Source organism: the organism of the source record quoted next, unplaced genomic scaffold (assembly GCF_019419815.1).
Source record: "Pyrus x bretschneideri cultivar Hongxiangsu unplaced genomic scaffold, Pyrus_bretschneideri_v1 Contig25, whole genome shotgun sequence".
Lineage (NCBI taxonomy): Eukaryota > Viridiplantae > Streptophyta > Magnoliopsida > Rosales > Rosaceae > Pyrus > Pyrus x bretschneideri.
The window spans coordinates 5,758,041-5,771,020 of record NW_025999557.1 but is presented as its reverse complement, the minus strand read 5'-3'; the positions used below and the strand labels follow the sequence as shown (position 1 = coordinate 5,771,020).

The 12,980-nt window shown below is 38.4% G+C and overlaps 3 protein-coding genes across 4 annotated transcripts; 1 reads left to right on the top strand and 2 right to left on the bottom strand.

Annotated features, from left to right (window-relative positions):
- Positions 1-498: 498 nt before the first annotated feature.
- Positions 499-2,241, top strand: LOC103938330. Its single transcript, XM_009348331.3, has 3 exons — positions 499-863; positions 1,792-1,913; positions 2,002-2,241. Exons 1-3 carry the CDS (start codon positions 515-517, stop codon positions 2,116-2,118), a joined length of 588 nt encoding a protein of 195 aa, XP_009346606.2. The 5' UTR covers positions 499-514; the 3' UTR covers positions 2,119-2,241.
- A 112-nt stretch (positions 2,242-2,353) lies between these two features.
- On the bottom strand, positions 2,354-5,567 carry LOC103938341 (ankyrin repeat-containing protein At5g02620-like). Of its 2 annotated transcripts, none has more exons than XM_048586683.1 (4): positions 4,847-5,567; positions 4,282-4,368; positions 3,522-4,045; positions 2,354-3,197 (listed from the first exon to the last, which is right to left on the bottom strand). In XM_048586683.1, the coding sequence occupies exons 1-4, from the start codon at positions 5,538-5,540 to the stop codon at positions 2,550-2,552; spliced, it is 1,953 nt and encodes a 650-aa protein (XP_048442640.1). In that variant the 5' UTR covers positions 5,541-5,567; the 3' UTR covers positions 2,354-2,549. The 2 variants fall into 2 exon arrangements, with proteins under 2 accessions (XP_048442640.1, XP_048442641.1); XM_048586684.1 differs by having other exon boundaries at positions 4,883-5,567.
- Positions 5,568-8,621: 3,054 nt separating this feature from the next.
- LOC103938328 (probable E3 ubiquitin-protein ligase BAH1-like 1) lies at positions 8,622-11,259 on the bottom strand. The gene is made up of 6 exons (XM_009348330.3): positions 11,010-11,259; positions 10,225-10,469; positions 9,866-10,120; positions 9,302-9,439; positions 9,112-9,170; positions 8,622-9,012 (listed from the first exon to the last, which is right to left on the bottom strand). The coding sequence occupies exons 1-6, from the start codon at positions 11,155-11,157 to the stop codon at positions 8,907-8,909; spliced, it is 951 nt and encodes a 316-aa protein (XP_009346605.2). The 5' UTR covers positions 11,158-11,259; the 3' UTR covers positions 8,622-8,906.
- Between the last annotated feature and the right edge of the window lie 1,721 nt (positions 11,260-12,980).

The window sequence follows — 12,980 nt, the reverse complement described above, 5'->3', positions numbered from 1 at the left end:
CTTTTGAGGGCCGAAAAATCTCGAAAATTTTCTGAATGATGCAACAATGGTATGAAATCGATGTATTTTGAAAAAAAATTAGAATCAATTAAAAATAATGAGTGTTAGCTTGTAAATTATGTGAGAAATACTACCGTTGAGTTTTTGCATACTTTTTTGTGAGAACATTAGAAAAAAGGAAAACTAATGAAAATGATTTGAAAATTTTGAGTTTTAATCAAAATGACAAAAAAGTATTGTAAGTGAATAATATCATGAATGACTTTTTGAAGTAAAAATATTCTTTTTCATTAATTAACTCTTTGTTTTAAATAAAAAAAAATTTCAAGGCAAAGTGGGGTCATTATAAAACGCAGCGTCTAAGGTGCATAAAAACGGAGCGTTTAGGTCAAAGTTAGCTTCGCTACTCTTAAAACCCCGGGAAACATAAACCCTTCATCCCGCCGTAAAACAGAGACTCGCAGAGCGGCGGGGGGAGAGAGAGAGAGAGAGAGAGAGAGAGAGAGAGAGAGAGATGGGAAGGTCAAGAAGAAAGTACAAGCAGTCGCGGACGAAGGTGCGCGTGGGGCTGCCGAAGAGGAAGCCCAACGTATTCAAGCCTGCCTTCTGCCTCCCTCCGAAGCTCCGCGCCATGCTGGAGCAGCAAGGCCCAGCCTCAGCCCCCCGATGGGACGCCGAGGGCTCCGTCATCCAAAACTACAAGTCCTTCGGCTTCGTCTCCAACCCTAACTTGCTCAGCCTCCGGTCTCGCAATTCTCACATGGTCGAGAGCGATTCCCTCCAGGTCCCCCCTCCGCCCTCCGATGACCCTGACGCCTCCGCAGAGCTCGATTTCGCCGACGGCAGCGATCTCGAAGAGGACGGTGAGTTCTCTCTCCCCCCCCTCTCTCTCTACTCTGTTTTCGAATTAGGAATTGAGAATTTATGATTTTTTTGCTAAAATGAGTAATTTGAGGATTGGGGTTCTTCTATATTGATTGAATAACTGATTGAAATCATATTGCAAATGGGTTTATTTGAAAGATTGCTTTTTTAGGATAAAGATTTCTACTGGAGGTTGAGCAGTGTTCGTGTTTCCGAATTAGAATTGGTAAATAATCCAAACCGTTTACTGGTTTATCAGAATCCAAAAGTTCCTGCAAAAATGGTTGTAGTAACCTTTAGAATTGCAGGCTAACAACAGAGGTAAAAGATTCAGATGGAACCTGTAATCTCATGCCTATTCTCCATATTCGTTTTTCGACCTTTTTCATATCCAAGCTGGATTCTTCTATGAGATTTCAGTTTGTTGTGCTTTCTTGAAGTTCTTGCTCCAGATCAGTATTTGAGTAAGCTGAATCTTGAAAATTTAATTGCTTAGTCAGATACTTATATTTCATTGATTACTTCAGTTTCTTACTTCGAAAGCCTATAAGCTCAAAAAGTTTGGCTTTGGTGGGAACTGGGAGCCTCTTTAAGCTGGCTAGTTTGTTGGTTTACAAACTTCTAGAAGGTAATTCATTGGTGCTGCAATTGACTGCTGTATAAAGACCCTCAGAATGTAATAATGTAGAGGCTTAACTGGATTGCGAAGACGGAGATTTTCTGTTGTTCGCTCTAAGAAATGAGCTGTGTTAGTTTGTGAAAACCAGTACTCGTAGATCTACTGCTTTTTTGAATTGCATATAGCATTTGTTGTGGAGCTTCTTGGGTCTTTTATTTTCTTCTCTCTCCAAATTGGGAAATCGAAATGTTGATCATTTCTGGAGTTCATTGCTATTTCTAATCGCACGACTTTCTTTGGTCATGTAGATTTGAAAACTAGTCTAGGGAAGAAACGTAGAGATGGAAAATCTGCACCACTACAACCATTAACGGCCATGCAGCGTCTTCATCTTGGTCGGCTCATTGAGGAGTATGGTGATGACTATCAGGTGTGGCACAAGCTCGTGTCATGTTAGAAATTTAAGTTTGTAAGGTCGCTTTCTTTCTCCTTAATGTGGGTTCTTGTTGCTTTTGCAGAGAATGTTCATGGATACGAAACTAAATGCAATGCAGCATTCTGTCGCAACTTTGGAGAAATTATGCAGACGGTATCATGTGCATAAAGATAGAAATCCCTTGATATTGACCCATTGAGGAATATGCTCGATCTTACATGGTGGGCGACCTCATCAGCATCCTTCCGGAACGAATGTGATCTCGTTTCCTTTATAATATGTTGTATGCTTTTGACTTGTAATATAAACTTTGGCTGATGAATGATTACTTGTTCGAAGGAAAAGTTGAGTTACGGAACAATGCGATAAACAGAAACTGTATGGTGAACAAAAAGTACTGAAGGCTTCCATACATGACAAAACTTATCATTACATATTGCACAGCGGAAACTTGAAAACGAATTCAACTTGCACCTCCAGCCATGATTGTTCAACAAGCCTCTACTTCTTAACTGCAAGCTGAAAACCCCTCAGCCGAAATTAATATCCGCTTGCGTGCCGTTGAGATCGATGAAAGGCGCATGCTTAAATCATAGGCAAAGGCCAGGAACCCCTTCCATGGGAATCCCCTTATCTTGTTCGAGCACTAGTCCTCGTCATGTACGACATCCATTTTATAATCCTTTCCCGTCTTTGTTTCTGCAAGTAGTACATAAGGGTGGCTACCAAGCATATGAAGCCACAGGTTACACAGGCCAAAATTCCAAGCCATCGGGTACCCTTGGGAAGCATCGCAAACAAGGCCGAAGCAAACGCTATGTTCATTCCAATAACAGAATAATGAATTAAAATTGGCCGCACACCTTGTAAGTTTATAGCTAAATTAGCTGTAATTAAATGAACAAGCACCACAAATATTGAGAGAATGAAGGAAAGGGAGTCGAACAACAGAAAAACTTGAAATGATGCCTTGTCTTGTAAAACCGGTGTTCCATCATCTTTCAGTCCTCCGGGCATGGTGAAAGCTGCAGTGAAAGTGACAGTTGCAATAAGCGTCGCTATGAGTAGATTCGTATCAAACTTTTTCCACAACTCTTCATCTGTATCTTCTAGCGGCTTTTCTTTCTTGTCTGCAATGGCCGGTTCACTAGACCTCTCCTTCTCTGTAGGTTCCAATTCTATGATATGATGAAGGATATGCTCTTGAAGAAATGGCATGCCAATGGATTTCACAGGGCCGATCAGTTCACAGCGAGGATCAATGCTAGTATCGAAAACCTAAAACGTGGAGATAAAGTTATAGTGAGCATATGCAATGAAATTTGTTTTTTATTTTACTTTTTTGTGTTGTGGTATTCTGGTATTTTCTGTGTTGGGGTCTATGATTGCTAATTTCCTGTTTGTTCATAATTAGGTCTTTACAAATTTACCCTATAACTTAATAGAAGAACGAAGTTTTGGTAAGATGTAGTCTTTTTGTGTTATGTAGCAGTCTTATTAACAATCCGTAGTAAGAGTTATAGTTTGAAATTAGTTTGTTCTTCGTTTTCCTTCCTTTGATGTGTTGTTGTGATGATCATTGAGCAATGTACGTAGAAATACCTGTGTAAAATTGTCATGATCTTGAAGCAAAATGTCGAAAGCTGTGTATAATTTACCATTCAGAGCAGACTTGTTCACTCTGGGATCGTTTGTCAAAATTTCTCGAAGTCCATCTTCTTTGTAAATGGCAGACAGATGCAAGGGAGTGTTTCCATCTGCGTCCGCTTCATCTATGAGTCCTGCAAACTTCGGCGTCTTCAATATGTACTCGACAACAGATTTTTGTCCACCTAAAACTGCAGCATGAAGAACCGTTTGGCCTTTGTGATTGAGCAAATCACAAGTATCAGGCCGGCATCGAATCACCTCCTCCATGATACTGGTGTGGCCTGCATACGCCGCGACATGTAGAGCTGACATTCCAGATTTATCAAGAATGTATGAGGCCGAACTGTCAGCTTGCAGCAATATTGACACTGCTCCAGAGTTGCCCCACAAAGCTGCATAGTGCAAGGGAGTCCACCCAAGTGTGTCAACTTCTTTCATCATCCCAGGATTTTTGGACACCATTATCTTCACAAGCCCTAGCATGCATTGCATGTTGATACATATAAATAGGTATGAAAATTAGACATGAAGATAAATTAAAGGTATGAAAATTAGGTACTAGAAACTACAAGAACCAAACAATTTGATGAAAATAAAAAATAAGGTTCTATTGTCAGGTCCAATCGAGTGAAGACACGTAAGTCATTTCTTAAAGCACCTCAAATCTACTTTTAATTACTTGTTCTCAACTATTGCACTACCTCTCTCTTACCATGAGGATCAGACACACTTATTTCACTAGCCTTCAGTCCTTGGTGTTGGTCAACTTGCACTTTGTCCATAAGTTGATCACCAAAACCTGCACAAACAGTAACACTACCATTCTCAGTCATGAATAATTTGATTTCCTGCTATGAATTGATCAACTTCCACTTTATCCTACATTGAACTTGTGGAGCATTGAAAATAATAATAATAATTATTATTAAATTAATATTGTTTTGGCCTCAATAGTTAATTTCATGTTAGAGCAAACAAGTTATTTCATATTAAAAATGTACATAATGCCTTTAATAGATCGAGTGTGACAATATAATTACTCTTAAGAATAATAAAATGTAAGCATCCTAACTTAAAACTAATTGGCAGGTTGACAACACATGTAAGTACGTACTAATCACTCTAAGAATAATAGGACGTGAGCATCCAAACTCTAAACCATGATTGACAATTTCGCAAGTTCATAGTACTACATATTAAGTACGGAAAGATAGTCTACTCTAATACCATAATACAATGTGATAGCATTAAACCCAAAAAAGCCAAAACCAACTCACTTGCGTAAGCACAAAATAAGAGGGAGTGAGCAGTACCCGTACGAGCTGCCGCAACATGCAAAGATGTGAGACCATTGGTTCCCTGAAAAGAAGGAGATGTTGGACACTGGTTTAGAATAGAACAAGCTATGGGTGGAAACCAGTGGAGGGTAGCTAGGAACAATGGTGACTCGTTAGCGCTATTAGTGAAACAACACAATTGAGGATCGGATTCCATTAACAGAAGCACCACTTGATGGTGACCTGACCGGACGGCAACATGCATGGCTGTATCCTTTTGCAAATTAGTCATTTGGAGCAGTTGTTGTCGTCCGATCGGGTCAACCTTATCAGCTGGTGGCACTAGTCCACTTTCCTCATCAGCTCCTTCGAGGCTTAGCGATGTAGCTGTTGTGGCGTTTTGGATGAGTAGCTTGACTATTTCGACACAGCCTACTCTTGAAGCAACGTGCAGTGGAGTGTTACCCTTCTTGTTGGGAGCCCAAAACAGTTTACCATATCGATCTGGATCGACAATTTTGAAGAAATCTATTTGCTTTGATTCGGCGGAGATATGAAGAATGTTGTTGTCTTTAGGCGTTTTCTGATGGAGGAGAAGATCAATTGATGATACACCACCATTTTTACTGTTGATTTTGTCTCTCAAAAAACCAACATCACCCGATGTTGCTGCTTCATACAGGAAAGGATCCATGGCTATGTAGCTCTCTCTCTCTCTCTCACTCAACTTTAACCAAGTAACGGGAAAATTGCCAATTAGTCCCCGGCCGTACGTGATTGGAATCTCATGAAAGTTCTGGCTTGTTGCTTTGTGTTATGTATGGACTAGAGTCCTCTTCCTCTCAATACCTATCCTTTTTGTCTACTTGTTCGTTCTTGTACTGTTGTTCAAATCCGTGTATGGACTTAAGCCCTTTTCTTGTCAATTCCTATCCTTGCATGTGTCCGCTTGTTCAAATGCATTACTGCAGAATTTTTATGTCATTGTATGTGTGAAAACTTTTGTGTTTCATGGCCTTAAAGTGATTTTTGGAAGCAAAAATGTATATTGTTGTGATATGGCTCGTCAAAATATCAAGGCCAATTAGGTTTAAGTTTTCAATTGGTGTTGGGAAAAGAGAAAAGGAATGTGCACTGGTTATTTTCCATAACAATTGGGAAATAGGTTCTTCTTTATAATCCCAATCAGTTTAAGATTAGGAAATAAGTTAGCTTTACCTATTCTGAAAGGATTCAAGAATCCTATATTTGTAAGTCATGTAACAATCAGTCTATCTACTAAAATAGGCTTGTTGGGGCTGATTATTCAAACGAACAGTATATAAAATACAGGGGTAGAAGGCCAAGAGTGATAGAGAGATCTAAAGTGAGGTTTTGGGGTTTAGTCGTAACCGAGTTGCTATTCTCCACAGTGCAGGTGATTTCTCAAGAAAGATCACATGAGAAGTAGCCAAAGTTCGCCAAACCTGGCTAAATTCTTTGTGTTTGTGTGTGGCGTGTGTACCTTGTTGTTCTTATGTCCGCATAACATCATCTTATAAGTTTGCATATATCAATAAACAAGACTGATTAAGGGAGATTAAATCAACATTGCAATGTTCTTGTACTCATCTTTCAAGACCACATTTAAGCTTCTCGCGGATGATTTCAATAGTGTGAATTGTGAAGCTCCTCGTGCATAAGTTCCTTCCAACCCGTTATGCCAATTTGGAACCTCTTCAAGTTGGGGTTCGAAAGCAACCAGATTTTCAGCGCATTTATATATGGGAAATTTTATTTAGACCCATGTAACATCTTTTTACATCCAACTTAAATTTTAAATGTTAATTGTCTATTTTACCCATTTGCATAATTACTATTAAGTACAAAATGAAATTAATAATAAAACTCAAAATTGTCGATAAATCACTCTTTGTTTATCCTACATTAATTCCGGCTAAAACCCTAATAGATCTCATAGAGAAACACAAGTTTTTTTTATTGTTGGACTGTGATTTTGAAGTTTTGAATCCTCCAATTTATCCTACGTTTATCAAAATACCAATGCACCAATATTAATTCCAGCTTTACTAGCTAAACAACAGCCAATGGCATCGAACGATCGAAACTCCCACGAAAAGCTCTAGATTGACTCGATTTCTTCTTCTTCATTCTTCCTTTGATGATATCCTCCTCTAGTCCCATGGATTTTTTTCCCAAATGAAACTGAGGCATGGGTCAAGATATGTGGCATATTACTATTGTCTTTTGTTGCACCTCTCTGAATAAGTATCCTAGTAATCCCAACGTAGTGCAAAGACTCAGCAATCTACAGTGCAATCACACCTTTATTAGTTCGAGCTTCAGCATCATCTCCTTTCTTTACCAACATCTCAATCACATCCGCGGTGTATCCATCCTCATCTTTAGCATCCATATCTACACCTCAGACAGCGTTTGAATGACTTCTATCTTCCCTTTTGAAACAGGCTCTATGGAGAGCAGTCCACCCATGTGGGTCTCTTCCATTGATTGCGGCAGCTGACATTGAAGAAGTCACCAGTGTTTTCTCCAGATTCTTGCACAAACCACGTGTTCAAGGAGCCATAAGGTTTATTTTATTTAAGCTATTCATATCTCATGTATGCATACACGATTGAAGACTGGTGACATATGCATACGTGGTCTGCAAGAAATCGTCTAGGATGCATGTGGGAATGGTTTATGACAGAACATTGATGTTGAAGTTTGGTTTTTATGGCAGTTATGAGTCACATTACTGGAGAGGCCTTGCAGAAAGATGCATCCAAGTAGCATGGATATACAGGAAAAAACACCTACAGCGAGCCGACACCTCTCATTCTCAATCTCATTCTCAACCCCAATCTTGATCCCAATCCAATCATGCATTGTTATAAGCTAATTAGCATATGGATGTAAAGATAATTTTACATTTTGAATTGAGTTTGAGATGGTAGTTTAGGTAATAAATTTGGGTTTAAAGAGATATTAGTTCTTTAATAAAAAATAATATGGGTGAAGAGGATAAGTTAGGTGTAAAAAGAGGTTAGATGAGTTCAAATAAAATTTCCCTTTATATATTTGGGGAAGAAAAAAATTCACCATGATATGTACCAAGAGATGAATGGGGGTGGCTGAAGCCCAACTCATGACCCAAATAACTCATCAACCCTCCGGTTTGGAGGTTTCACTTGGGTTCCTTGGAGCACAAGCTGCAACTTCGGAACTATAAATGTACGTGTATGCTGTTCCCAACCAGCAGAATCAAACACATTCTTCCAGGGTGCGAGAACCGTATAAGCTGATCCATCGCTCAGGTGCCATTCGCCAAAAACATTACTCAACTTGAAATGTAAGGTGGGACACAAATCCTCTAACTTGTGTCCCAAGTATGGTAGCCATGGACGCAACCACACGTGACCAGGAATAGTGTCTTCACGCAGTTCCACAAATCAAAGGTATCCTTGAGTTTAGGCAAGACTACCGTACATGGCTTCAAGAACATGAGGGGGCGGCAAATTCTCCCAAGACTTCAAAAACCGAAGCATTGGTTCGGGGTCCTTGCCCTGCCAAGTATTGACAGCAGCAATTCTCACTGCAGCTACCACAACCTCCGAAAGCAATTGAACGCAATTCCCCGGCTCTCCACGAAGAAAAGCTTGCCAAGACGATATGCGTCCAAGCCATGCATGGGATTCCAAAGAGGATCCCACCCCTGAAATAATAGAGTCGCTATTTGGAGACTCTAAAACCTAATGTAGCTGGATATCATATATAGTTGGGCAGCAAAGTGATCAATAAATATGATACAAATAGCATTACAAATTATAATCGCACCCTCGGATACTTTGTAGCAAGGTTCAAGGAGCCAGGATGCACTTGACCATAATCCAAAAATGCAAATTTACATGAACCAAATGTTTAAGTCCCAAAACTTTGAAGACCATATGTTATTCAAAAGCTATATACAAGAAGCTAAACATCCAGAAACAAGAAGTTAATGGCTTTCCAAACTACAAAATAGTTGGCGGGTTACAAAGCCCCAACCGTGGGGCAGCTACTAAGGGTCAATGAATGCCCGGCACTGGGATTCCCAGTGCTGCTTTGCTTGCCGAACCCTCTCTACCCTCTCGGTCTGGAGTCTCTGCTCCCAGTATTCACGGCAGCTGTTAAAACATGAATAAATAAGAATGAGAAATTGCATGTATAGGATGATCATTTACTCATAAGGATTCTAAGTGAGAATATGCTGAACAAAAACATACTTTCGGCTAAGTAACATATTAAGCTCTTCTAAATGTACAGCGCCTTCAAAAACTCTCGCCTGAAATCAACACGAACAATCACAAAACGGTGAGCAACAATAATTTTGATTGTAGCGATGCAGCTCATTCTCCAGGTCCTAAAAGATTACAGCTCTACAAAACTCCAATTAGAAAGAAGATAATTACTCACCTCTCGGCATAGAGGGCATTTTTCTTTAGGTTCTGCAGACTTTAATCTATCGACAATAGTCACTGATGCAGCTGAGCAAGCACACATGTAGCAGAATATATGACCGCATGTAAGAGCAACTGGATCAAAAACCGTGTCCTATAAAACGGAAGAAAAAAATAAATCACACGAAACCTCAAATGAAGCGCAACAATAGCAACATGCTTTCTTCCCAGCAACTCCTACTAATGCCTTGGTATTGCTACACTACAGCTACTGAGGGTTTACGTTTTAGTTGAGCTAATCAAAATTGTACGTCACATTGTTTGCAGTTTGTGGGAAAAAATGTCAAGTGTTATGCACTAGTCATATGTGCTCCTACATCATAAGAGGCATGAAATATGCAATTAAACTATTGAAGAGCGAGAGTGATATTGTAAGAGCACAACAACATTCATATCAATTTTCAAAACCTCTTATTCAAGACTTGAATTCACAGGTAGGATAAAACGCTGTGTAGTGTTAACATAGTAACAGCACAAATACGCAGTCAATAATCCGTTATATGGAAATCTTGATACTTACCAAGCATATAGAACAAGTCAAATCAATATCAAGCTTAACGGAATCAAAGAGCTCACAGGCGAGAGATGGTTTCTCATCATTAATCTTGAGGGAGCATCCCTCAAACAAAGCCGGTGCCTTCCTCGACTTAGTCTTGGTTTCCCTCAAATTGATGTGAAAAGCCATAAGCTCAAAAAGCCATGGGCTCTGAAGGAGTCCAATGTGCATACTTTGAGCTTGCGACTTAAAGGCCTGTCCTTGTGTGGAGTAATGAATCTGTTCCCATAACACAAACGAAAATTATAAACATATATATTTAACTGGATTACCGAAACTTTCGGTGAACGCACTATCAATTTTGAGCAGTTGGATTCACATACCTTATCATATTTCTTGAGTATTTTCCGAATGGCAATGGCGTTGATCAGAGCATAAGTCACAAGGTCCTTGCCTTCTTCTATTAAGGCACCATGGCCCCCTCGACGTTTGCCTTTGACCCAAAACATGTACTTTCGAAAGCCAGAAGCCAGATGGAGTTCAAGCAATTTCTGTGCACGCTTATGAAAGAAACCCACCACAGCAGACATCTCATCGAGAAGGGCCGGGAAAAAGCTCCCATCACACACTGCCAAAATTCAATCAAATCAGCATAAACTCCGTTGACAGGCACAAAAATTAATATCACTGAGGATTCAGTAACCTTCAAAATTAGTAGATAAAACAGGTTCCATGTGCTTTGAAAATCGGCTTCTTTTTCCTACAAAAACAATATTCTAAACTTACTCTAGTTTATGAGATGAGAATTCGAACTTAGATGATGGGGTGGGCACGTTGTCCTAACCAAGTGACCTAAATCACGTCTGACTGGCTAAAAATTTTAATTGTTGTGACTTGTACATACTCTCCAACATTTGGCTTTTCAAACAATTGAATGAAATGAATGCAAGATGTTGACTTTCCATCTCAAAGATTTCCAATGAAATTAACAATATATACACACATGATATATATATCCAACATGAACAAGAAACTGAATGCTAATTGGGATTCAAACAGCCAAAAGAACTAGCAAATTAAGTTAAAATTTTTAATCATAACAATCATATGAAACAGATTAAAAACCAAAAATAAGAAATAAAAATCTGTAACTGAAATTTAAAATCACCTGGGCAATGGTCAGGGCAAGTACGGACGTCATGGAAATCTTCTCTGCGGCATTTCTTCAAGATCTTCTTAAGCTTCTTGAATCCAACCCCGGGCTGCTTCTTCTTCTGGCCTTGCATGTATTCCTGGTATGTCTTGCAGAACTTCATTTTTCATTAATATTTAACCCAAATCCTTCGACTTCAATTAAATTCACTGGATATCAGAGATGGTTTGCGATTGAAATGCCAAAAAAATCAAATATTTAACGCTAATCAGATGTCTGTGTATAGGAATGTGTAACGGTTTCTCTCTCTCCCCTCTCTCTCTCCACCGGGTCTACGCGCTTGAAGAAGACATATATATATATATATAAAAAAGTAAAACTATTGAAAAAGACTTAAAAAACTTTGAGTTTTAACAATAAGGATAAAATAAAAAATAAAATAAATAGTACCAGATTTGACCTTTTAATATAAAAATATGATTTTTCATTAAAATGACAGTACCGTAGTTTTTTTTTTTTTTTGTTAAAACCATCATATATAAAGGAAGAAGAGGACAACATATAAACTGAGGTGCTGATTTTCCCGAGAAAAAGTCAAGCATTGTTCCGGGAAAGTTCGTTCTTTTTTGGTGGAGGATTTCTCCGGAACTTTAAAAGCGGATTTGAAAACGTTTGCTTTTGGGGTAAATCCAGATTGGAAGACATTTTCAAATGGAGAGTAATAATGCTATTCATACTATATTTTCATAGCATCATAGATGATATCTGACGTGAAAAATCATATCATTTGAAACACTCGAGGAAAAGAAGAAGAAAAACTCATTGTATATAACAATCATCTTTTAATTAACTAGTTTTTCTTAATTATTAGTTTATTAAATAATGAACTAAATTTAAAAATCTGATTAATTTAAATGATGTGGCTATCCACATCAAATATCACCTAAAATAGTATGAAAATATAGTATAAAAACATGGTATAAATAACGTTACTCTATAAAAATTGTTTATGTTCCCGTTGTCACTGATGTGAGACTTCCCATTTTTCTTTGTTTTTCTTGGTTGATTGGTGGCCGAGAAACTGACTGTAATATTTGGTGAGATGTCCAAAAGAAATTATCCACATCCTCCTTTTACCTTGAAGAAATAAATTCTTTAGGTAACATGTGCGCGTAAGTTCATCTGAAAAAGTTCTCATTCACTAAAAATAGAAAAATAATAAGTGTGTTGTAGGCCTATTTGACTGAACTGTATAAGAACATAGAGTAAGAGAGGGCCAATGGCAACAAGAGAGAAGGAGAGATTTAATTTTGAAGTGTGTATTGTATCACCGCCTTATGCCTTTATTTATAGTAATAGGATGGATAGAATCCATACCCTTTTATGATTACATCTCTTAATAGGTAATCAACTCCTAATAGGTAACTACAAGATACTCCTAGATATACTAGGATTTACACAATCACATTCCTAATCCGATAGGACTGCAATCCTCCCCTTTTAGTGTGTAAATACTCAAACAAAACGTCGCATCAGGTCTTCAGCATATAAGGTAGAATAGTTGATGAAGTCGTTGGTATAAAGGATGAACGTGAGTCTCAGATACAAGAAACGTAAGTATGCATTGGTAGTAAAACTCACAAAACCTCAGTATGGTAAAACTCAAGGTATGAGGAAAATCCATAAATTAAGGAGAAAAGTGAGAAATATGCATAATGTTTAAAACAAACGTCAAACGGGATGAAAGTAGTGAACTCAACGGAGTATGATCATCTTAGGATGAGTGTCTTGCTAAAACCTCGTTAGGTAGCAAAAATCAAGTGGGAAAAATGCTCTTAATCGTAGGAAAAATAGTACATTAAAATTAAGTGAGTATGCTTCAAGATACTCCCTTAAGTTAGACATAACTTACAAGTGAGACTACAAGCGATTCAATTCTGATAATTTACGCATACCGATTCCTTGGACGAGCTTCTGAAAAGTAGA

Excerpts from the sequence above, each read along its gene's own strand:
- LOC103938328 (XM_009348330.3), bottom strand. The coding sequence starts at position 11,157 with ATGAAGTTCTGCAAGACATACCAGGAATACATGCAAGGCCAGAAGAAG. Across the intron at positions 10,470-11,009 it reads TTGCCCTGACCATTGCCCAG|TGTGTGATGGGAGCTTTTTC; the intron begins GTGATTTTAAAT and ends GAATTTTGGCAG. Across the intron at positions 9,013-9,111 it reads AATATGTTACTTAGCCGAAA|CTGCCGTGAATACTGGGAGC; the intron begins GTATGTTTTTGT and ends ATGTTTTAACAG.
- LOC103938330 (XM_009348331.3), top strand. The coding sequence starts at position 515 with ATGGGAAGGTCAAGAAGAAAGTACAAGCAGTCGCGGACGAAGGTGCGC. Across the intron at positions 864-1,791 it reads CAGCGATCTCGAAGAGGACG|ATTTGAAAACTAGTCTAGGG; the intron begins GTGAGTTCTCTC and ends TTGGTCATGTAG. Across the intron at positions 1,914-2,001 it reads AGTATGGTGATGACTATCAG|AGAATGTTCATGGATACGAA; the intron begins GTGTGGCACAAG and ends TTGCTTTTGCAG.
- LOC103938341 (XM_048586683.1), bottom strand. The coding sequence starts at position 5,540 with ATGGATCCTTTCCTGTATGAAGCAGCAACATCGGGTGATGTTGGTTTT. Across the intron at positions 4,046-4,281 it reads AAGTGTGTCTGATCCTCATG|GGCTTGTGAAGATAATGGTG; the intron begins GTAAGAGAGAGG and ends AATGCATGCTAG. Across the intron at positions 3,198-3,521 it reads ATCATGACAATTTTACACAG|GTTTTCGATACTAGCATTGA; the intron begins GTATTTCTACGT and ends TCCACGTTTTAG.